This window comes from Typopeltis vanoorti, chromosome 3 (assembly GCF_054136105.1).
Source record: "Typopeltis vanoorti isolate ZY-2024b chromosome 3, IOZ_Tvanoo_1.0, whole genome shotgun sequence".
NCBI classification, from domain to species: Eukaryota; Metazoa; Arthropoda; class Arachnida; order Uropygi; family Thelyphonidae; genus Typopeltis; species Typopeltis vanoorti.
The window spans coordinates 24,159,975-24,184,983 of NC_143551.1; the positions used below are offsets into that span (position 1 = coordinate 24,159,975).

At 35.7% G+C, this 25,009-nt stretch overlaps 1 protein-coding gene across 1 annotated transcript in view; it reads left to right on the plus strand.

Moving 5' to 3' along the window:
* LOC150107996 (maternal embryonic leucine zipper kinase-like) overlaps positions 1-25,009 on the plus strand; it is a 201,144-nt gene that overhangs the window by 81,867 nt on the left and 94,268 nt on the right. Inside the window, exon 8 of the mRNA XM_090415504.1 lies at positions 13,170-13,268. Coding sequence (XP_090271630.1) covers positions 13,170-13,268 — 99 coding nt within the window. The remainder of the gene's footprint in view (positions 1-13,169; positions 13,269-25,009) is intronic.

The following is a 25,009-nucleotide window of genomic DNA, read 5'->3' on the forward strand; positions in this document are numbered from 1 at the left end:
TTCTAAGGAAGAAGTGGAGGAATTTTATCAATTGTTAGAGAAAGCAGCTGACATAAAATGAAAAGTTCTCCTTGTTTAAGATCTAAAAAGTAAGGTAGGAAATTAATTCCAGGCAAATAGAATTGTTTTTGGAATATTTGTAGAAAAAAGCAAAGCTAATAACAATGGTAGGTGCATGTTGAATTTCTCTTGTCAAGGACTAGTCATCACTAACATAATGTTCCAACCTGAAGACATGCACAAATTTAGAAAAGCTTCGTTGACGGTGTTATTGTTGATAGCAATATTTTCATACTAGCTTATAATAAGATTTGAAATCCATAGTATACTCTACCAGAGTATACTAGGAATTTGAAATTGGAAGTGATCATCAGTTTTAAGTAGAATAAAAATTAATATTATATTTTCAACAAGTTCAAAGACTCCTGCCCCAATCATGCATACATGCACAACCAGACTTATCATTTGCACAAAGAGAACGAAGACGGCAGCTTCGAAGAAAAACGTCAAAATGGTGACAACAGTTGACCATCAACTACAAACAAGATAAACTGGTGAAAAAACCAAGTGATGTCACTAGCAGCCACCATGGAGACCAGCAGGCAGGCACCGCATAGGAAATGTGCAAGACCCATGCGGTCCAAGAAACGTCCCACAAAAACTCTTCACATGCACTTCACCAACATCCATGGCCTAAACTCCAACCTGAATAGTGTCCACTACCACCTACAGTCTACCAAACCCCACCTACTCTTCCTGACAGAAACCCAAATCTCACCTCCCTCCAGCACCACTATCTCAACCTCCCAAACTACTCACTCTTCAACAACTTTTGCCCCAAGGGTGAAATGGTGTCTGTGCATACATCTACTCAGACATACCTTGCCAGAGAGCACCTAACCTAGAATCACCCAACTTTGACCTCCTTTGGCTGAAAATATCCCTTCCCCACTCAGTTCAATTCATCTGCTGCCTCTATCACTCCCCACAACACAACCAACCACCCTGAGCCCTTTAATTTCCTCTCCCTAAAAGTTGACTTTCTCCAATCCCACTTTCCCAACAGCAAAATCATCCTTCTAGGAGATTTTAACGTCCACAACACTAGCTGGCTTTCCTTCTCCAGTTGTACAGATCTTGCAGGCAGAGATGCAGAAACATTTGCCATTACCAATGACCTTACACAACTTGTCCAGATGCCAACCAGAATACCAGATAACCCAAACCACTCCCCAAACACCCTTGATCTCTTCCTCACCAATGACCCCTCCAAATACACAGTGAAAGTAGTGAGCCCCCTGGGCAATTCTGACCAGGGGGCTCACTACTTTCACTGTGTATTTGGAGGGGTCATTGTACTTTCTCCAAAAGAAGTGCCAAGGCTGTAGAGATGAAACACCTGACATACCACAACTGGCTGAAATCAAGAACCTCATTCCCCTTCAAGCTTACACCGAAGCCCATAATAGATGCAAAAAAGCAATCAGCGCTTCCAAAACAGTTCGAAAGAGCAAAAAGCCGGAAACTAGCAGTTTCCTGCTTTTTGCTCTGTCCAAATGGCAGCTGAGCCTTTTGGTCTCTTGCCAAAGCAATTGGCCGTAACTTCTGTCCAACACTATTCCCACCTCTATCACACCCTGATGGCTCTACTGCCTCATCACCCATAGAAAAAGCCAATCTCCTGGCCTCATACTTTGCTTCAAATGCATGCATAACTGACAATGGTAAATGTCCCCAAACCATTCCAGACACCCAACATACAATGCCCCCTATATCCTTTTGCCAGGATGAAATCAGAAAAATACCATCCCAATTAGACACAAAAAAGTCTCCTGGCCCTGATGGCATTCCCCCAATTGTTCTGAAAAATTGTGCTCCAGAACTGATCCATATCCTATGTCACCTATATATACTCTCTACTCCACTGGAATCTATCCCACAAACTGGAAATTAGCCTATATTCAGCCCATTCCCAAGAAGGATGACAAGTCACTGCCATCGAAGTACCGCCCTATCTCGCTTACCTCAGTCCTGTCAAAGGTAATGGAAAAAATCATCAATTCCCACCTCTTTCACTATCTTGAAGACACTCACCAAATAAATGACCGCCAGTATGGATTCCGCCACTGCCGATCAACAGGAGATCTACTCGCATACGTCACCAATCTCTGGACAAATGCTATGGAGAGGTTTGGCGAATCTCAGTGGTTGCACTAGATATCTCCAAAGCCTTTGACCGGGTCTAGCACAAAGGCCTACTAGGCAAACTACCATTCATTTGGTCTGACCCAGGACTTCTGTAGGTGGATTGCCAGTTTTCTGTCTGGATGCACATTGTGTGTGATGGCTCCCTATCCTTGTACCACTCAATTAATGCTGGGGTCCCACAAGGTTCTGTTCTCTCACCAACCCTGTTCCTGCTGTAAATCGACCTACTGCGATTGACCACCAACCCAATACACAGTTTTGCAGATGACAGCACACTACACTCCTCGCTTGCATTCGATAAGCCTTACCCTACACAACTCATCTCATCCTACAGAACATCAATCACCACCACCACCCTCAACTCTGATCTCCAAGCCATCCTACAATGGAGTTCGGATAACCTCTTAAATTTTAATGCCAGCAAAACCCTGTTCTGTACTATTTCCCATAAAAAAAGAACAACTTTTTCCCAGTATCCTTTTCGACGATACCCAAATTTCCAGACAGCCTGAGATCTCACTCCTCGGAATCACCCTCACATCAAACCTCTCCTGGCACAAACGCATCTCAAACATTGCATTCTCAGCCTCAAAAAAAACTAGGATTTTTCTTCTGCTCAAGATGTTACTTCACCCCTGAATAGCTACTAACATTATACAAGTCACAAATCCGCCCAACTATTGAATGCTGCTCCCACATGTGGGGTGGGGCCCCTAAAAGCTCTCTCAAAATGCTCGATTCAATACAGAGGAGGGCAATTAGACTTATCAGTGATCCATCCCTTACCAACTCTCTCCATCTACTTTCACACAGTCGTTTCAATTTCACACAGAAATTGAAATCTTCATGACTGAAAAAAACAAAAACATCCCTGACATAAAAAATCCGGATTGGTTATGTGACTTCACCTTTCTGGTTGACATTACTAATCATTTAAATACATTAAATACGCGACTTCAGGGCAAAGATCAATTGGTTACTCAACTTTACGGCCACATTTTGTCTTTTCAGTGCAAGTTAAATCTATTTCAAGTCCAACTGAAGTCAGGAAATTACATCCATTTTCCTAATTATAAGAAAGTTTCTGAAAAGTTCAATGTTAACTTCAAAACTGTGTATGTTGAAAAGATTGATAACTTGATATCAGCCTTCAAGGATGATCGGTTTTCTGATTTTAAAAAAGTGAAACCATTGCTAGATTTATTTAGCAATCCTTTTGCCATTTTGCTCGAAAATGCACCCGAATCAGCACAGCTTAAACTCATCGACATTCAAAATGATGAGAGCCTGCGAAATAAATTTAACGAAGGCAATTTATTAAACTTCTATTGTTGTGTCGATAAAAACAGTTATAAATGGTTGCTAGATAATGCATTAAAATGTGCAAGCCTCGTTGGCTCAACGTATATTTGTGAACAAACCTTTTCAGTCATGAATATAGGAACTGCTTGACTGATTAAAATTTAGAATCAATTTTGCGGTTGGCTACTACAAAACTTGAACCAAATATCAAAACAATTGTCAAATCAATGCAATGTCACACATCAAATTAAATTCACTCACTTTTTATTACCTTTTTTGTAACAATTATGATAGATATAAATAAAATAAACAATATATGGTAGATAACTTTCAAGTTTTTTTTTGGCGGCCCTTCCATAAGTAACAGTGGAACTATGCAGCCCTCAGCCTTAACAAGTTTGTGCATCCTTGCTCTAAGAGAATGCAGAGAAAAATGTAAGTGAATTAAGCTATATGTAAAAAAATAGCAAAACAAAAGTCATCAGAAGACTTGTTGAGGTATTTGTAAGAATATAGAAGGTGCAAAATGTTCTAGTTCTTCCCTCCATTTCTAAAGATGCTTAGAAATGGAGGGAAGAACAGTACAGTCTAATTTCTTTTACTGTACTGTTCATTTCTAAGCTTTTTTAACAGCCATAGAACATTTTGCATCTTCTTGATATTTGAAATTAAAACTAAAGACAAAGATATTCTGGATATCTTGGGTATGGTAGAAACTGTTCAGGAGGAATAAAATTAGGAGTACGTGTCAAAACTTTTTCTACCTGAAGTATTGGCACGTACTCCTAATTTTATTCCTCCTGAACAGTTTCCTGAAATGTGGAAAGGCAGCTGGATTGACTATATTGCCTAGATAAATACTCAAATATGGAGTATAAAAGTTTTGCAGGAGCTACACTGCATAATTCAGAAGACCTGGTTAGAAGATCAAATTCCTGATGACTGGAGTAGAGCTCTCATAGTACCATCTATAAAAAGGGAAACAAAACAATGTGAGAGTTGCAGAGGAATTTCCATAATATTCGTTCCTCCAAAGAGGCTAGGAAAATTGGGAAGAGGAAGCTTATAGAGAACAAGCTGGATTCAGGCATTGTAAGCCAGCAGTTAGAACTAAATGTGGTACAGGATGATAGTTTATACAAAATACACTTTTACATTGAGACAAGGATGAATACTTTCATCACATTATTTATCATCTGTATGGATCATGTTATGTAAGTAAGTGGCATTAAATCTGATATTACAATTGAAGATATTTGTACTCCTAAACAAATGCAGTGCAATTTTCCATGCTTCTCTACCTAAATTGAATAAATGCTGTAACAAATTTCAGATGAAGTTAAAATTAAAAAGACAAAAACTATGAAAATAGGCAGGAATGTGGAAATTTCAACTGCATTTTCAGTGAGAATAAAATATTTTAGCTTGATAAGCACAATATTTAGTGAGAATGGGAAGCTAAATATAGAAAGAGTTTATTAGACACACGTATTCACAAGAATAAATAATTTCTATTATTATTGCAAAGATTTCAACCAGAAACAAACTGATCATCTTCAGTGCATCAGCATATTCACAATGTGATTGTTAAAATAAAATAAGATTACAGTTAAAGCCAAAATTAAGTGATTTTAATAAAATTAAATAGAATCTGGCATTCTTAGAGAGGATTTTGGTGCACCATCCCAATCAAATATAGGAGCAATATTCCATGGCTGGATGGATTTGTACTATGTACAGAAGCTGTGAAGTTGTGAAATAGTGTCTTGTGCAAAAAAGTACACCAAGTTTTTTGGTGGCTGCAGAAACTATAGTTGAAATATGGTTGTGCCAGGAAAGATCAGAGGTGTAAGTCAGTCCAAGAAGAGAAATCTGATCGTGTTTGGATATTACTAAAGGTAAGGTGGATATGGAAGCTCTTTCTTGCGAGAAATCAGACAAAACTGAGTTTTGGTGGTATTGAAGTTTACAAGGTTATCCTTGCCCCACTGGGAGACAGCCAGGAGATCTGAGTTCAGGTTCTTGGTCGTGGTTAGATCTTGAGGATTCTAATACTTGAGCACTAACAGGTTTTCTAAATATTTTGTATGTATATGTTTTATTATTATTATTATTATCATCCTATTGATTGCCCCATTTGCAAATACTCTATTTGTTTTGTTCTCTAACCTTCTCTATCTTAAATTTTGTTCCTCCCTTTTTTCCTACTCTTGCTCTTTGTTCCTACTGCACGTAAAGCAGACTCTGGTTCTAGCTATTGCTGGCTATACGATTGCAGTATATTCAATTTCTCGTGCTCTTCTGCCTGACAATTTATATGATTTATGACTGCGCCAGCTCTGCAGATTATTAGAGACTAAGAAATTAAAGAAATGGAACAAAGGCAAGATCTTAGTCAAAACCTTCTTAACCATACAGCAAGTCGTGGCAATATCTAATTTACACACACACACACAGGTCCATAATTTTTTTTAAGATAGTGCATTGGCAATGATCAGATCAAAATTGTTGTTCAAACAAAGCATTTTATTTTAACTAAAAAAATTGAGGTTACAAACGAGACAAATAATGGGGAATAACTGTTTCTCCCAGCATAGTAAACTCCAGTAATGTCATTACACAATTAAAACAAGCACATTCTGCTCATGCAAATCTAAACGCTATTTAGTACTACACGATACATTCTAAACAAATACTGGGGAACAACTGCTTCTCCCGGCATAGCTAATTTCAGAATTATACCTTAGACAAATACAACATACACATTTATGCCACTCTAACGCTCTATTCAAAATTTCACAAATATTTTAACACAGACTTTCTATCATAATTAAAAACAGTTCTTACATATCTACAATCCAGAAAACATCAATATGATGTGCTTGCTTACAGTTCTTTCTCTATATGAACAGTCCTTTTCCATGAACAAGTTTCTATCGGGACATCTCGAATCTTTGCCTTGACTCTGGACACTTTCTATACGCTGTATACCGTAGCAGTTGCTTTTGGTCTGAGTAGCAAATGATGTCCTTCTTTCTTCTACAGCTGGTGGCTGCCTATTCACAACACTACTGGGCATCTGGGCTTTCGCAGGGATCGTGGTCAGCAATGCGGTAGGATGCATTTGTCAGATGTGCATTGAAAACTACCCAGAAAACCTCCAGAAGACTCGCCATCAACAAATCTCCAACGATAATTCATCAGGGTCACGAGGTACTAACTACCAAACCTCCAGCCGCAAGCTCCGAGCCATCTCCTCTTCTCTTCCCATACTGCCGAATAGGAACTAAAACTGGCCTAGATCCTTTTTTCTTCCCCTTTCAGCCCCTTAAATATCCTTCTCATTCTTTGTTCTCATTTCGGAGTGTCCGTGATTATCCTTCGGGCCAAAGACTTTCGCCTCTTGTCGAAAGTTTTTGTCTTAGGTGCTTGGTTTGTTCGCAAGTTGTTGCGAACCTTTCTGACATTTTTTTGCTGACTCACTGTGTTAATAAGGGGTAACCCCTTTCCTCTATTTTTAAAGACAATAGTTAAACAGGTAATATCTAACATATTTACAAAGTAGTTAATTTACATTCAAACAACATTTATACATCGTACTTTCTATATTATTTAGGTTTGAAACCCATGTAAAATCGAGCTTGACAAGTTAGTTAACTTATCATGCGAGAAATTTACAGTTTGCCGAATGAAAAGGAGGAATGGAATGTTCTGTTATTGGCAAAGCTGTGTATAAGATTGGAAGTCTGAGAGCAGGTCATTTATATACAAGAGGAGAGTGTGTGAAAGAACAGCACCCTGGGTTACTCCTGCATTGGTGGGGAAATCTGAGGAGTGGAAACCGTCCACCATGACATGTAGTGAGCGACCAGTGAGAAAGCAGTTTGGTGAGTAGTCCCCTGTGCCAAACCCAATCAGCCTTTGAAATGTCAAGGGCAATCACGTGAGTTTCTCCAAATTTCTCCATTGCTTGAGCCCATAGGTGGGTGGTGAAAGCAAGATCAGCTTTAGATCGCAAGTGGCAGAATCCATACTGCTGGTCACTGATTAGATGTATATCTCTAGATGGTTCAAGAGTTGGTTATTGATTGCCTTCACCATAATTTTTGAGAGAACAGAAGTTAGAGCAATGGATGGTAGTTTGTTTGTTGACTTTTATCACCGTTTTTTGGGATGGGCTGGATGTGGACCTATTTCTATGTTGTTGGGGATGCTAGTTGAATAGGATAGATTGAAGAGGCAATACAGAATAGGTGTTAGTTCCAGGGCCCAATTTTTTTAATACAATAGGTGGGATACCATCAGGACCAGATGACTTGTTTGTGTTCAGGTTGTTGAGGATTCTTCAGATTTCTTTTTGTCTGAAGACTATGGGAGACATGAGGGGAGCCATTCTTTGTGGAGTGCAGGGAACTTTGCCTGCACTAGGTCATCAATGCAGGAATTGGAAGAGAAGAGTGATAAAAGTAAGTTGGCCTTGTCTTTTGATGAGGTGACCACAGTACCATCTGGATGTTGAGAGTGGTGGAAACCTGGGCAGGCAGAAGTTGCACTCAAGGGACTAGAAGGAGCAACTGCCATTTGGGCAGGAGGCAAATTTGTAGTATTTGGTCCTTTCAAAGGCTGACTTGGACTTGGTGATGGTTCTTTTACAAGGGCTGCAGAGGGGGGCAGCTGGAATTTTGGTCTTGAGCCAATTGTGGTAAGCAGAAGTTTTTTCTTTTACAGCATTGGCACACTTTTTTGAGAACCAAGGCTTCAATGGTGGCTGAGAGTTTCGACTGGAATAGGGAAAAGCCTTCATTCCTGTGAGGATTATTTCTGTTATTATGTTGTTCAAAATATTTATGTGAAATAGAATTTTATTTTGTGCTGTATTTAAAAAACAAATGTAGACTGCACTCACTTTAGAGACAAATTTATATTTGAAATTAAATAAAACGATATAAAGAAACTAATTACTGTCAAACAAGCTCAAGTGTCACATTGTTGGTTATTTTTGTTAAATATTTGTTCAAATTCTCTTGATTTATTGCATTTAATTGTCATTGATTACAGTTAAATCACCATGTTAATACAGTATTTTATATTTCATTTTATATTGCACATATTTTAATAAAATATTTTAAATGAATGGTACCAAAATTTTTCAGTTTTGGTTTTGGTGGTAGTAGTATTAAAAAAAGGTTGAGAACTGCTGTTCTAGACCATCTCGCAAATGGCATCATCTCAGGCATCATCATTGGTGATAAATTTTATGATTAGACAAGGTGACATCGAAATGTGCATTATATGAAATTTGCATGAAGTACTTTTGGTTAAGGCTGTAAAGATTAAGGTTGGTTCTTTATAAATCATGTCACAATTATGAATGTGATCAGAATATCAAGTGAAACATAACATCAACAGTAGTGTAAAATAATATGTTAATTAGATAAATGTCTGCGCCATTGTTAAATAATGTTAATTATCTATTTTCACTTCAACTTCACTAGGTTAGGCCTATAAACTAACATAAACCTCTCAAAGTTAATCTTACTGTGACCAGTTTCTGTTTCCCCCCCCTGTCGTGACGTTCTATTTTCATGTTATGTTCTAAATCCGCCATCTTGGTTCAAGTCACTCTTATCAATATAACAACTAATTGCAAATTGATCACGATCCAAAAGTAGGGAAATTTATAATTATACTGCGCCACCCTATTTTTAGATTAGTCTATATAAAATAGTAGGATCAATTCTTAATTAAGTTAACAGTCTCCTCATTTATTTAGGCCGAATTATTTACTATTCCACTTGGGGTTCCTGCAAGATTCGAATATTTATGAACGGTGCAATAAAAGGGAATTCAGGCAAACACAATATTTAGATTAACAAAATAAAACATTTAATATATGATATATATAACAAATACAAGAATTCTGCTTTAAAATGAAACAATACAATCAACTTAATACATCTTGCTAAGTCACTCATGCCAATTCAATGTTCTAAACTTTCACATACAATTCACAGTTTCAAAATCACAAGCTTTCTTAACTCAAGTTAATAAAACGAAACTTCTTTTTTAATCAGTCTCCACATATCTATTAGCTGTACTTAATGTTTAAATTCACAGGAAGCACTAATCAAGGTAGACAATATTCCAAGCAATCTTATTTCGGACTTTGAACTTCGAAGATATGTTAATGTTAGAATAAACAAACAAGTATGACTACTCTTACCAGATACAATCTTCAATACATCAATTAATTGTGAGCACACTTATGAATTAACTTATTTACGTTAGCGGAACACATTAATAAAAATTCTCCAACGATTTAACTGAACTACTGTTAATTGCGCTTCACTACTCAAAAAAAAACACATCAATAAGGCACTGATATCTTTCCTTGTTTACTTTTCTCAAACTAGTTAATTTCAATATAATTCTTCTCAGGGCAACATAGAATTAAGACGTAATCCTAGACTAACTGGAACTAATCAGAATTTTCCATTGAATGTCCAGTTCTTTATTTATCCGGTTGCGGCATTAATTTTCCTTTACAACACAGCTGACTTCACTTGCAGCTAAGTATTTGATTCACTATGTTTTGGCTCACTTCTAAACACCATTCTCATGAATTTCTGCCCTAGAGAACTTATAATTTTCTTCCACTTCTTTTGCTTGTATCCTACCTTCCTTCCTGCTCCGCAAAAACTTCCTCTCTTCTCTCTAATTAATAATCTTCTATATATATTTTTCCTCTCCTTTCAGTCCGAAGGTCACGCTCTATTCGACTCGTGCTTGTTTATTTCATGCGTCTCCATGACAACAAATAAACGCAAACATTTCGCTAATGTAATACAATGCTCTACTACTACATGAGTGATTACATAACGTTAAATTTTCACAAATAAGAATAAACAGAATATTTGAGCTACTTAATCAGCTTTTTCATTACGTATAGAATTAATTATAATAATACTTTTCGTTACATCATATATATATTTTAGTTATTATAAATTCTGCACATATTATTGCTTAACAAATTAATAGTAGATTAAGTTTAGAATAAATATTTAAATAGTAATCCTAAATTAAGGAATAATAAATAATTTTTATACAAATCATGATTAATACATAATAAGCAATGTTAAATGTGAATGAAAAAAAATAAATTACACAACATAGTTTCATTCACAATTTAACACCCCTGAATTAAATAAACTTTGTATTATAAGTAAATTTAATGTGTGCAGTTCCACACTCTCATACAAATCAAATTAGAAAATTTATTTTTATTATCGACTGCATCATTACTGCTAGTATGTGAGTCTACATACGAGATTACAAAATTTAATAACTGAAAATAAATGAATTTACGATTACTTTTATCTATTTAAAAAAATCTTTAATTGTTGATTGTTCTTGCCTTTTTTTTTTTTTTTTTTTTTTTTTTTTTTTTTTTTTTTTTTTTTTTTACATAGCGCCAGATTGCTTTGCATTGAGTTCAATGCTTGACCTGTTTTTTACTATCGTGTTCAAATGGACATGGAGAGTCCAAGATCTTTTGCTAAATGCACACGTGTTCCGGCATACCAATTACATGTCACAGAATTGCAATCTTTTCTTCTACCGAAATACATTTTCTGTCTTTTTTCTCCATGTTACTAACATGAAAAAAAGTTGACTTGCACGCTTGCAACTTGAAAGCAACTTTCACACGCTAAATTACATAGCAGAAATTCTGCAATATCAATTTGTACCGTGATTGAAAAATCACAGTAGTCCTCATCACTACATTACTGCTGCAAGCGTGCAAGTCACCGTGATGGTGGAAACAAAACTACAGCCGAAAGCAACGCCATCTGGGAACAAAAATGCTCAGATTTCTGCAGAAATCGATTCCAGTACTGTATTGCCATCCGAGAAAAAAACGCAAATCACGGGAAATAACATCCACATCAAGTTGTTAATGGCGGGAAAACGATATATCATAAGAGTAGGCCTTAAGACGGGACCAAACGGGAAAATGACGTAAATCACAGGAAAATGTAAATTGCGAGAACTTAAAAACAGGGTTTTTACTGTATTTCCAAATTTTCTATATGCAAGTCATAGAGAGATTTTGCAATTATCGCACTTAACCTTTTTTAAACAGATAATGCAATCTGTATGACAAAACTCACAATTGCTGGTTAAACTCATTAACCATAAACTATGTACATACTTGCACACAGCGTAAACAGGTTAAATGAAATCCTTCCCTCAAATACTGACATAAATATAGCCTAACTATATATCAATTCTTAATAGTACAGCTCCTATATTAAACTAAGTGCACATTTACAGTCTTAACAGACAAATTCTCTAATAAAACTTTGACTTAGTTACTGCCTTATATACACACATTTTCTTGTAGGCACATTCATGAACTCGAGATAACTTTCTAATTGCAAAAATATTGCCTACTTACATATTCACCATAAACGAAGAGTCCAATATACAGCATACTTCAGGACTTTAGTGTCTTCTTTTGATAAACTTCCTGGCTGCTTGGACATCATAGCAGTTGCCAGTAGATCTTTCCTCCGTCGGACATTCAATACAGAATCAGCCATAGTTACTGGTGGGCTTGCGTTTAACTGCTGAGGAAATCAGTCTGCTGCAATCTGGAGATATAGGTTCTGCAGCATTTAACCGGAGAAAAGCCTTGTGACGAGCAGAAGGAAAAATCCCTGACGATGATGAATTGTAAAAAGGCCCAACAACAACCAGAATAAAAAAGCCCTGAGCCAAGGGCCACATTCTCCTTTTATGCAAAATTGTCACCCTTTTGTTCTCTGTTGCTGTCTTTTCTGGATTAGCCTCTAGCGATGACATCAATTCTGCTCGAATGGTCAACAACGGTTGACCTTTCAACCTTTGGTTGGTATTTCACCATCACTAATCTGGCATAATCCCTACTTACAGCTATATGTTTAATGTATATGCACTTTTAGTAACATCTGTTTAGCACATTATGTTTTCTTCATTACATTTTAAATATTACTAAAACTGAAAAAATTGGAAAATCGGTTGCGAAAAATAAGTGCAGCAAAAATTTTTCCGCAAGAGATTTTACAGTAGTTTTAAAATTATTGTGCCTTTCAGCAGAAATAAACTGTGAATGTAATAAAATAAGTTGTTTGGGAAATATTAGATCCTTCAGCTTTTTTTAATGTAAACACTTGCTTCATTTGAAAATTTTATGGCAGCTTATTTCTATGCTTTCCGTATTAATATAAAGTCAGTCAGTTATATACCTAAATTTAGACTTGCTAAATATATATATATATATGTTAAAGATACCAAACAATTTTATAATTAAACTTGGTTTTAATCCTTTTTCCCAAGTAAGTCAAGTTTGTGCACCACCTTTACCACGAGTTGCCTCAACTTGAACTATGTTCAGGTGCAAACTTGACTTACTTGTCTGTTTGCTTACTTGGGAAAAAGGATTAAAATGAAGTTTAATTATAAAATTGCTTGGTATCTTTAACATATAGTATAACCAAGGTAAAAAACTTTCTACATATATATATATATATATATATATATATATAAAAATAAATATTTATTATTATTATTTTTTTTTTTTGCACTCTTATTTTGTTATTGAAATGTTCTATTTATAGGCTGATATTTGGAGTATGGGTGTTCTTTTATATGCTCTTCTGTGTGGTTGTCTACCATTTGATGATGAAAACGTCACAGTGCTTTACAGAAAAATTCAGGTATGTTCACTCTGTAGTTCCTACCTTGTCAGTCCTTCTGAAAGAAAAGAGTAATGTTGACATCTAAGAAACGAGTTTCAATTAATTGCTTGCTACTTCTCAGACTAAGGATGGAATTACTCATTCCCAGATGAGGTCCTTTCTGAAGAATGCATCTGTGAAAAACACCATGATAAATAACTGAACATTTGTACTTTATCTCATAACCAAAAAGAAGAGTTAAAATAAGGTGCTGAAAAAAATACATTGGGATACACTTGGACCTTCTGAAACTAGAATTGAAGAAAAAAAATATTTTTTCTTCTATTCTGTTTTTTTTACTCTCCTGGAGAATTGCAGATTATAGCTTAGATTGAAATCAATAAATGGTTTCAGTGTAATACAAATACATGTATCTAATCCCAGGTGAGTAAAAAAAACAGAATAAAAAAAAAAAAAAAAAAATCTAGCCGGAAAGGCTGGTCACTTCTGAAAAAATTAGGGGAGGAACAGAACTAACAACATACAAACCACCGGAGGTAACTCCTGATCAAATGGATAATCATTTACTAAAAACCTCCAAGATAAGTCCCAGCTCTACCAGGAAAATAGCTGCAATCTTCCATCAGAAAAAATCTGATGATGGCCTCCGAGCTTCCTGAACTGTACAGCCAGTTTCTCTTGAAAAGGTGCAGGAAGCCTTAAAACTCACCAAGAATGGCAAGGCTGCAGGAGTGGATGGTATCCTCCTCGAATTTCTAAAACATCTCGGCCAACAAGGTCAAACATGGCTGGCTTCCCTTTTCTCAAATATTATAACAACTGGAAAACTACCAAAACTGTGGTGGGAAGCCAAAATAATTGCTGTGCCCAAAACCAGGGAAAGATCCAAATAATGTCAAAAATCTACAACCTATCTCCTTGCTTTGTTCCACCTTTAAGCTCTTTGAACAAATTCTCCTTAAGAGAATTTCACCACTCATTGAAAGAGCACTCCCGATTGAACAAGCTGGCTTCAGGCCAGGAAGAAGTTGCTGTGTCCAGGCCCTGGCCCTGACAACACAGATTGAAGCAGGCTTCCGGAAGAAACTTAAATCTGAAGTCACTTTCATCGACCTAACATCAGCTTATGACACAATCTGGATCAGAGGGCCTCCTACTAAAGCAATATCATAAGGTGCAAAACAACTTTCTAGCTTTTTGAATCCATTCTCTCCAACAGAAAGATCCGGTCCATATTGGTGGAAAAAAGAGCAGGCCCAGATTCCTTCACAACGGTCTTCCGCAGGGCTCTGTGTTATCCCCTTTACTATTTAACATCTACATATCTGACTTACCACATACTAGCTCAAGCAAATATGTATATACCAGTGATAATGCTATCCTACACCAGTCTACCTCCTTTGCCAACCTGGAAGCAACCTTGAACAGAAGCCTAACCTATAAAAGGCACTTCTCCACCTGTCCAACAAAATTAAAAGAAGAAACAATATCATCTCACGGCTTGCTGGAACAACCTAGGGTTGTGGTGCTGATGTTTTAAGGTCGTCTGCACTAGTCCCTCGCGTTCTCTGCAGCAGAATACTGTGCCTCTGTCTGGGAAAGAAGTGCACACACTAACATTATAGCCACTCAGCTAAACTCTGCCATGCGCACAATTAGTGGGACACTGAGAAGCACTCCTTTCCCTTTGCTACCTGTCCTATCTAATATTCCTTGTATATTAGATAGGACAGGTGTACTTTAATAGAGGCTTATCTTCTCCACCAAATATATGGAGTAGACAAGCCTCGATTAAAGTATTTAATAAAGTAATGAGAAACCTGCTCCTGCCCCTGCACCAGACTCTTATAAATCCTAGTATTCACCTAAAATCATGAAACCATTTCTGGTCCATAGTTGAACTCTCTTCAGCTGCCTTACCATCAACGCCTGACATGTGGAGAGAACAATGGTCCAACAATCTTCCAACAAATGGTTTCCTGGTTGGAGATCCCTGTGCTCCGCAGCCTGGTTTTGTCCTTTCTAGGAAGATTTGGTCATCTATCAACGGGATCAGAACTAACCAGGGCAGAGCTGGCTACCTACTACATAAATGGAGACTATCAGACCACCCTTATTGTGACTGACCCCTTATGGCCCAGATGATCACTCATATTGTGACTGACCAAGGTGCTAATTTCATGGTGGTTGTGGCCTCCAGGACATGCACACAGTGACAGATGAGGCCTTGGATTGGCTTTCTGGTCTGGATATTGCCCTGTAGCTGCTTTTGCCATAAGAATAAATAAATAAATAAATTTGATACTGATGATTAGCAGATGAGCTTGTATTCCTAAATACATCCAGTCAGTTTCCAGGAGTCTCTAACTAAACTGAATAGCAGCAGCAACAAATTGGCATGAAATTGGCAATAAAAAGATCAAAACTTATGAAAATAGGACAGGAACATAGAAAACTTCAACCACATTCTCAGTGGAGAATGTAGAAGTTTTTACCTATAGAACAAGTAAAATATTTCAGTTTTTAGTGAAGATTGGAAATTAAATTAGGAAATAGGCAAAATAAGCAAAGCTGGTATGGTGGAGAGCCAGGTGAATAAATTTATTCAGTTGGCTCCCCATTAAAATAGCAGTATACACCCTCTGTCCAAAAAGAAACCAAACTTTTGATAGAAAATAAAACACAAGTCAATTATAATTATTCAAATAATTTATTTCAATCAATATACTCTCTCTCAGCTTCAATACAGCATTTGGTACAGTCAATTAATTCGTTAAATGAGTTTTTTATATATCGTTTTTTTTGGGATACTGTTGAGAATCATGGTTGCTGCTGCTTGAACGTTTTCAATGGTTTTGTATCGCTTTCCTTTCATTGGCAAATGAAGTTAGGAGAATAGAAAGAAGTCACAGGATGCTAAATCAGGTGAATACAGCGAGGGATCCAACACACAGACTTGGTTTTTGCTCAAAAACTGTCTCACAATGTTCGAACGATGAGATGGTGCATTATCATGCAAAAGTGACCCTCACCAGTAATGATCATTTCAAGGAAGTTTGAGTCCTTACGAGCGGTTTTACTGAGATTCTTGCAGTGTTCAATTCAATACATTTTTTGGTTGTTGGTCAACTTGCGGGAAACAAATCGCGAATTCAATTTACAAAGGCCCAAACTCTCAGTCAAAATGTTGTACACAGTTGATTTTGGAATCCCCAATTCATCTTCCATCAATCTCGCGGATGATTTCGGGTTTTCTTTGATGAAATCACACTTTTTAGATGTTAACTTTGCTCAGTCCAGTTTTTGGATGGCCTGGCTTTTCATTGTCCTCAAGTGTCTCACGACCACTTTGAAATCGCTTAAACCACTCGTAAACTTGAGTACAGGATAAGCATTTATCACCGTATGATATACTTTTTGAAACATTTGATGTGTTTTGGTAAAACTTTTACCAAGTTTAACACAAAAGTCAATCACAGCTCTCTGAACTGTTTATGTTTATTTGTCATGTTTATGATATTTGTCAACTGTTTGACAAATGTCATAAACAGTTGACACAACACTAATGAAGGTTGCTTCTTTTGACAACAAAATGATACAACAGGTGGTGCCACTAGTTTCTTCTATTTTCGAAAAGTTTGGTTTCTTTATGGACAGACGGTGTGCAAGACAGCGTTCAAAACAATTCTAAGTTATGGATCTGGGAGTTGAGTTAGAAATAAAGAACTTAATCAAAAAATAGAGACCACAGATATATGAGAGTTCTGAGAAAAATTAGGGGACTGAACAGATGGCAGCAATAGCAGAATCACATTAAAAATGAAGACGTTTGTAAGGAACTTGACATTTTTGCATTCAAGAATATATGAGCAGAACTAATCTAAGATGATATGCTCATTTTAATAGAATAGAAGAGGAAAGGTTAGCAAAAGGAGGGCCAAGAGCTAGGTGAAGTGATTCAGTCAGAAGTGCCTTAGAAGACTGAAATGTTAGATATGACAATTTTGGAGTGCTGACAAGTAAAGACCCATTTGGAGGATAATTGTTGATAGGAGAATAATGATGTAAACTTTTGTTGATTCTGTTGTCTATTTCCATATTTAATTTACCATTTTCATTAAAAATCATGCCTAAGGTAGCTGAAATGTTTTACTTGTTCTATAAGTCCTCCATTCACAATGCAGTTGATATTTTCAATGCTTCTGCCTATTTTCATTGTCTTTGATGCCATATCTATTACAACAATTATTCAATTTAGTCAAGGAATCTTGCAGACTTGTACCAGATTTATTTAGAAGTATGACATCATCCACATAAAGTAAAGATATGAGGTTTAATACCACTTTCCTTCATAATATGATCCATATAGATAATGAATAATAGAGGGGATAATGTACATCCCTGTCTGACACCAGATTTAACATTAAACCATCTTCCTGTACTTCCTTGAATTCTAACTGATGACTTACAACTCAAATAAAGACTAAGTATTGCTTGATATAATGTCCCACTCACACCATATAACTGTAGCGTTTTGAATAGTGTTTCTCTTGGCACCTTGTCATATGTCTTTTCATATCTTGTCATATCTACAAAACTTAAATATAGATCTTTGTTATATTCCCATGATTTCTCAACTATTTGTCATCAAGTGAAAATCTGATCCTGACAGCCTCCATCATTATCATCAAATTCCTGATGATAATGATGTCTCACTAGTTTTGTGTTTATGCTGCTCTCTTTTTTTAATGTTATAATAAAAATTAAAAAAAAATAAATAAAAGAAGTTTTGTTACTTATATACATTAACTGTATTATACATTTTATATGCAGCATATATTTTTATATATTTATATATTTTATATCAATATTTCTTCACTCAATGTAGGCCAGGCAAGCTAAAAGGTTGGATACTCATGGTGTAGAGTATTAACAGCATGATCAGAGAGGCCAGTTTTACCAAAACTATTAATGTACTGGATTTGGTATACTTCAGGGGCAAGCCAGGGGGTGGGGGAGGGACTATTTTTTTCAATTTTTCTGTGGTTTAAAAGTAACATTAAGATTTCAGTGTTGTAGTGTTCTATTTATTTTATTAAATATCCCTATAATCTATGGAATGGCTGTTTTTTTTATAACAACGATAAAGTTCTAAGTGAAGTAAAAAATGCTACACTAGTTAATATTACACTTACACATTAATGTGAATCTTATTGATGAAATGGAGAAACCTTTAATGGTGTAGACTGTAGGCCAAACTAGTTGATGTGTTTCCTGAAGCCAAGCTATTCAGAATAACTTTTTCATTTGTGAAAATTGTTCTAAATTTTTTGTTTTTCTATCTGAGTAATCAGGCCCAGCATGAGGCTCGGGTGGAATGAGCGAATGCCGCAGACGGAAAAGTAAAAGGGTGGAAAACTTAATTTGTTACAATTATACTGGAAGCAGAAAAATTTTTTAAAAAATATTAAATTTATATATATACATATTTATAAAGATTATTTTATTTTATTCTAATTATATAAGCTCCAAATAATTATTTTATTTTGACAATCCCTGGGACCAATACTGTCAACAGGGTGTAGCATAGAGGCAGCCTGCCTCATGGTGCTGCTTATCACTCGGGCACTCACATCTGATCTGACAGATACATGCTAATTGTTAACATGAATATTCTTTAACCTATCTATTGTATAGGTTGAAGGCTATGAGTAGCTGTGTGTGAGTATATTACGAGTGCTATTTTGCACTTTTGTTGCTGTCAGTTTGGTTTAACACTTGTTATGCAAAGATGTGTGATATTTGACCCTGCGGAGATCCTGGCAGATCTGACAGATACTTGCTAATTTTTTATTGTATAGGTTGAAGGTCATGACTAGCTGCATGTGTGTATGTTACGAGTGATATTCCGCACTTTTTTTTTTTTGCTATCAGTTTGGTTGAACCTTTTTTTTTGTAAAGGTTTGTGATATTTGACAGTAAATTGTACCTGAGCGATACCGCGAGCTCCGATGTCAGTATAGCTCATAAATATAAATATAAATGCTCAGATTATTCATATGCTGAACAACAATGTGAAAATATGGTGCAGAATATTTATTAGCAATCTCGTAATGCAGTTAGTGTCAGAACAAATAAAAAGGAGTTTAGAAATCTCTACAGGTGTGAATAGGCCTTTCCATCTGAAACTTCATCAATTTCAGACACAATTTGAAGGAAATGCTAATGACGATATAGATATGGCTCCCTCGACAAACAGAAAAAGAGGTTTTATGTGCTATGCAGCCAAAACGAGTCGCTTATCAAAATATTTTTGCAAGCATTGCAAAAAGTATTTATACCTTCAGCATAGCAATATTGTTTGCAATGACTGTTATGACAGTTCTGTAAATCCAACTATTGAAGATTCTGATTAATTAATGTTAAATACATTTGTTTAGTTTTATTTTCTTTCATTATTGATGTTTGCATTATTTTGTAACAAAAATTTTTATTCTTTATATTTCTTTGTTTTCAATAATTTCTAGATTGTAACTGAAAATAAATAAACCATCATGTATTACTGAAATAGACAGCCAAAGAGTTATTTTTATCATGCATGCCCTCTAGAAGATGTGCTTTACATTTATGGAAAATACTAAGGAAAGTGGTCTGGAGCTTGTACATCCTTTACTACGAGTTGCCCATAAGGCACTACTTATGCTTGCATCTGCCAAAACTTTTATTTTCTATATATTCGGCACGAAACTTTTGTAGTTTCTATATTCGGCTATGAAATAATGTTGGATTCAATATTCACTTAATTTTGTACCATCATGTATTATATTTGCAGTGTTTTTTCTTTATGTTTTTTGCATCTTAGCACATACTAGTAATGAATGTATCTCTCAGATATACCACATCGTATGCTGCAAAATTACCGCTGCGAGCTCCTGAGTGATAATAAGTGCACCCTTTCAGCCGTATTACGGCAACAAGATATTTTACAAAAATACAGCATTTAGCTTACCAAATAAAAAAAGCACCATTTCCCATTGACAATTAAATATGTGCTTATTATATTTTATTAATAAAAAAATTATAGTCATACATACTAAAACTAAACATTTTAGAACCCACTTATTAGATACTGAAGGAAACAACCCATTAAGTATCATACAATGTGAATTTCATAAACTTTTATAGTCTATATATATATATATATATATATTAAATTATATTATGCATGAATTCTCTTTGCTCCCTGCAGTAAACAATACACCCTCCACAACAGCAACTATACTGCAGAAAAACACGAAAAACAATTAGTTTTATCATGTCACCGAATAAGGTTCACAGAAATCTGCAGACTGTAATATATTTCTCAACAAATAGTGCAATTACAGACAATTGGGAATATAAACACTAACTAATGAATTACATCTCCCCTCCAAAAGAAACTGCTATATAGATTCAAGCAAAACCAAATGTTGCTGGTGTAATATAAGGTTTTGCTTGACACTACCTCATCATGAACATGTTAAAACTAAGAAATATATAGTGAATGTATTTCAGATATTATGAAAATCGGTTTAAGAGAATTAGCATTTCGAATCAATTGTTGCTTTTTGTTTGGGTTGCGTGATCTTTTGTTAATACCGCACCAATCATGTGCACTTCTTAATAACTGCTTTTTCTCTACTGGCCTACAATCGCGCACATCTTTCACTTCTCATTAGTAATTTGTGAAGGATTGTTCATTACGTATTTCAAGTCTTAAATTACTGATATTTGCTTAATATAATGGGAAAGAAGATCTCTATTTGGGTAGATAATTTTGACATTGCACACAAAGAAACCGCTCTCAAGGACAGAAGAAGTGATGGAGAATAGAAGCTTCTTGGTAAGTCATACCCATTTTTAATTTTTTTTTCTTTTTTCTGAAAACTTTAGTTTCCAAAAATCCCTGCATATATCTCTCACCACGATTTTTTAGCTTTAATTTTGGGAAAAAAGTGCGAGCTATATTCGAGTAAATACGGTAATTTTTTTAGCTTTCAAATTCTTAAGTATGGATCATTGGTTAAAAACTAGATTTATAAAATGCACAAAAGAGAGCAATATAGCAGATATAGAAATAAGCAGTTTCACTCCTCTCATTGATAAATTATTTATATTAAATAAAAATGTATAGTATCTTTATAAATTTTGTTCTATTAAAAATAAAACATATTTTTTTTTGTTTAAATGTACATCTAAATTCAAATAAAACAGACATTTACAACGAAATATATTTTTATTTATTTATTATTATTATTATTATCATCATCATCAAATTCCTGCCATGTACCCTCAAGGGATGCAGGATATGATAGTACTACATGAAAAAAATTACATCATTATTAATTTTCTATCTACAATTTTCCTCCAAATCAGTCTGTTACTTGTCAAGACTCCAACATTATCAGATCTTATATTTCTATCGTCTAAGGCACTTTGTACCGCATCAATCCACCTATATCTTGGTCTTCCTGTGGGTCATTTTGCTGCCAACCTGGCAGAGAACGCTTGTTTTGCTAATCTTTCCTCGCCCATTCTGATTAAGTGACCATACCACCTGAGATTAGCTCTGCTAACACATTCCTGGATGCTGACAATGTCAAGTTCTTTCCTAATATCCTCGTTTTTAATATGATATTGCCATTGATGCCATCTGTTCACGCCTATAATCTTTCTCAGGACTCTCATGTCTGTGGTCTCTAGTCTTTGGTCAAGTATTTTACTTCTGACCCAGCTCTCAGATCCATAAGTTAAAATTGGTTTGAACACTGTCTTAACAATGTCTTGTATACAGCTGATTTAGTGTTTTGGCTAATTTCTCTCTTATTCCATATAATTTTATTCAGTTGGCTGCCTACCATACCAGCTTTGTTGATTCTGTTGTCTATTTGCATATTTAATTTACCATCTTCACTAAAATCGTGCCCAAGTAGCTGAAATGTTTTGCTTGTTCTTTAGGTTTTCCATTCACAATGCAGTTGATATATTCAATGTTTCTGCCTATTTTCATTGTCTTTGCGTTTTTAAATATTCATACTATATCTACTACAACAGTTATTCAATTTAATCAGATAATCTTGCAGACTTGTAATGGATTTATTTACAAGTATAACATCATCCGCATAAAGCAAAGACCTGACCTTAACATCTCCAATTTTGATATCATGTTTAATACCACTTTCCTTCATAATGTGATCCATATAGATAATGAATAACAGAGGGGCTAATGTACATCCTTGTCTCACACCAGATTTAACATTAAACCCATCTTCCTGTACTTCCTTCAATTCTAACTGCTGACTTACAACTCAGTTGCTTGATATAATGCCCCACTGACACCATATAACTGCAGCATATTGAATAGCTTCTCTCTTGGCACCTTGTCATATGCCTTTTCCAAATCGACAAAACTTAAATACAGATCTTTGTTATATTCCCATGCTTTCTCGACTATTTGTCGTAAAGTGAAGATCTGATCCTGACAGCCTCTATTTGACCTGAATCCAGCTTGTTCTTCACCAAACTTTTCTTCCACAATTCTTTTCAGCCGTTTCTCAAGTATACTTGCATAGATCTTGCCAGGAACCCTCAGTAGGGAAATACTTCTGTAATTCTCACATGCAGTTTTATTTCCCTTTTTATATATGGATACTATGAGAGCTCTACTCCAATCATCGGGAATTCGTCCCTCTGTCCAGGCTTTCTGAACTATGCAGTGCAGCCACTGTAAGCCTCTTATACCACCATACTTCAGCATTTCCGGTCGAATATCATCTACTCCTGCTGCCTTTCCACATTTCAAGTCTTTGATGGCTTTTTCTACTTCAAGTATGGATATGTATTCCTGACTGCATGCCTGGTCAGTGTTTTTTACTACTGTCATCACTGCTTTTTTCATTTAGCAGTTTTTCAAAGTAATTACTCCATACTTCAAGGATATCTTTTTCTCCCATTTTCATGTCACCTTTATCATCTCTAACTCCTTTTACAGCACTCTTTCCTCCATTCCTAAGCTTTTTCAACAACGTCCAGAATATTTTGCCACCTTCTTGATATTTATTTTCTATATTCTTGCCAAAGTCTTCCCATTATTTTTGTTTAGCTAGTTTTACACAGTTTAGCATTATTGCATTTGTCTCTGTACTCTGTCTGCACAAGCTGACTTATTTGACAGGAACTTTTGATATGCTTTCTTCTTTTCCTTCACTGCCTCATTAACTTCCTGTGTCCACCAGGGAGTTCTGATTTTTTCTGTTCTTGCAGACAACCTCACCACATGCCTCTCTGGCAGAATCAATCAATGTTTTCTTCAGAGTTTGCCACTGAATCTCCAAGGTTTGATTCCTGATCTCAAACTCTTTCATTTTTTCTTCAATAATCTTTGTGTATTTTAGACTACAGTTCACATCTGAGAGCTGCTCAACTTTTATTCGCTTTAAAACTTTCTTACATGTTATTTTTTTCAATATGAAATTCAATTTTATCCTGCTCAAGACTAAATAGTGATCACTTCCAATTTCAAATCCTCTGTACATTCTGGTGTCCTGCACCAGGGAGAAAACATCACCATCAACAATAACATAGTCAATGAGACTTTTCTTATTCCTTGCCTCTTCTCTCCATGTGAATTTGTGCACATTTTTATGTTGGAACATGGTGTTAGTAATAACCAGTCCATGTCCTGAGCAGAAATCCAACAGATATTTGCCATTATTATTAGCTTTGCTCTTTTCTCCAAATTTTCCCAAAATAATTTTTGTATATGTGACAATCATTTCCTACTCTGCTACTCAGATCCACAACAAGGACAAACTTTTCCTTTTTCATTGTGTCAGTTGCTTTTTCTAAAGCCTCAAAAAATTCCTCCACTTCTACCTTAGTAGAACCTTCTGTGGAACCATAGGCACAAATAAGTCTCATTGTCCAGTTCCCCATTCTCATATTTGCCCACATTACTCTACTTGAGACTGACTGTCATTCAAGAAGATTAGCCTCATATTTTGTGTTGAATCTTCTTTTCCTTGATTGTCATTGCCTGAATATAACATTTTGTATTTATTGCTCAGAAAGATCTCACAGTTTTTGTCTTTTTTGTTTCAGTCACCCCTATTATGTCGATCTGGTACTTATCTAATTCCTCAGCTAGCTCCATTTCTTTGCCATTCAGGCTTCTTATGTTGATAGTACCGATCTTTAACTCTGGTGATGTTGAGTTGGGGTTTGTTTTCAGATTTGTTCCAGTAGCTGACTTTTCGCTGTTCACCTTGGTTCCCTGGCGAAAACAACAGGGGCCTTGTTTAACCGGGCGACGCCCCAGCTGGCATGAAATTTTGTCATGTCGTACCATCATTTTTTATTTTGGTTTAACCGATAAGAATACAATTTGGTCGGCTAAATCCCAAATTGCCATTCCATCCTCGTTCGTTTAGTATCCAAGTAGATACCCAGCAGGGTGCACCACGAGAAGGTGAGGATTGGACATTAGGTCAGAAGCCCTGGTCGGTTCTCCGCATTCCTTTAAGGGCTATTTGGAGGTCTTCTCTCAGTTATACAGCTTTGACCGTTAAGCTCCCCTATTATTATTATTATTATTTTGATAAGGTACTTGGTAATAATGAAAATTAAAGAAGGGGATATCTGAAGTTTCAGAAAGACTGATCTATCCAAATATTTAATCTGTAACATAGGTGTACATTACGCTGTTTGATTTCTTGAATTCT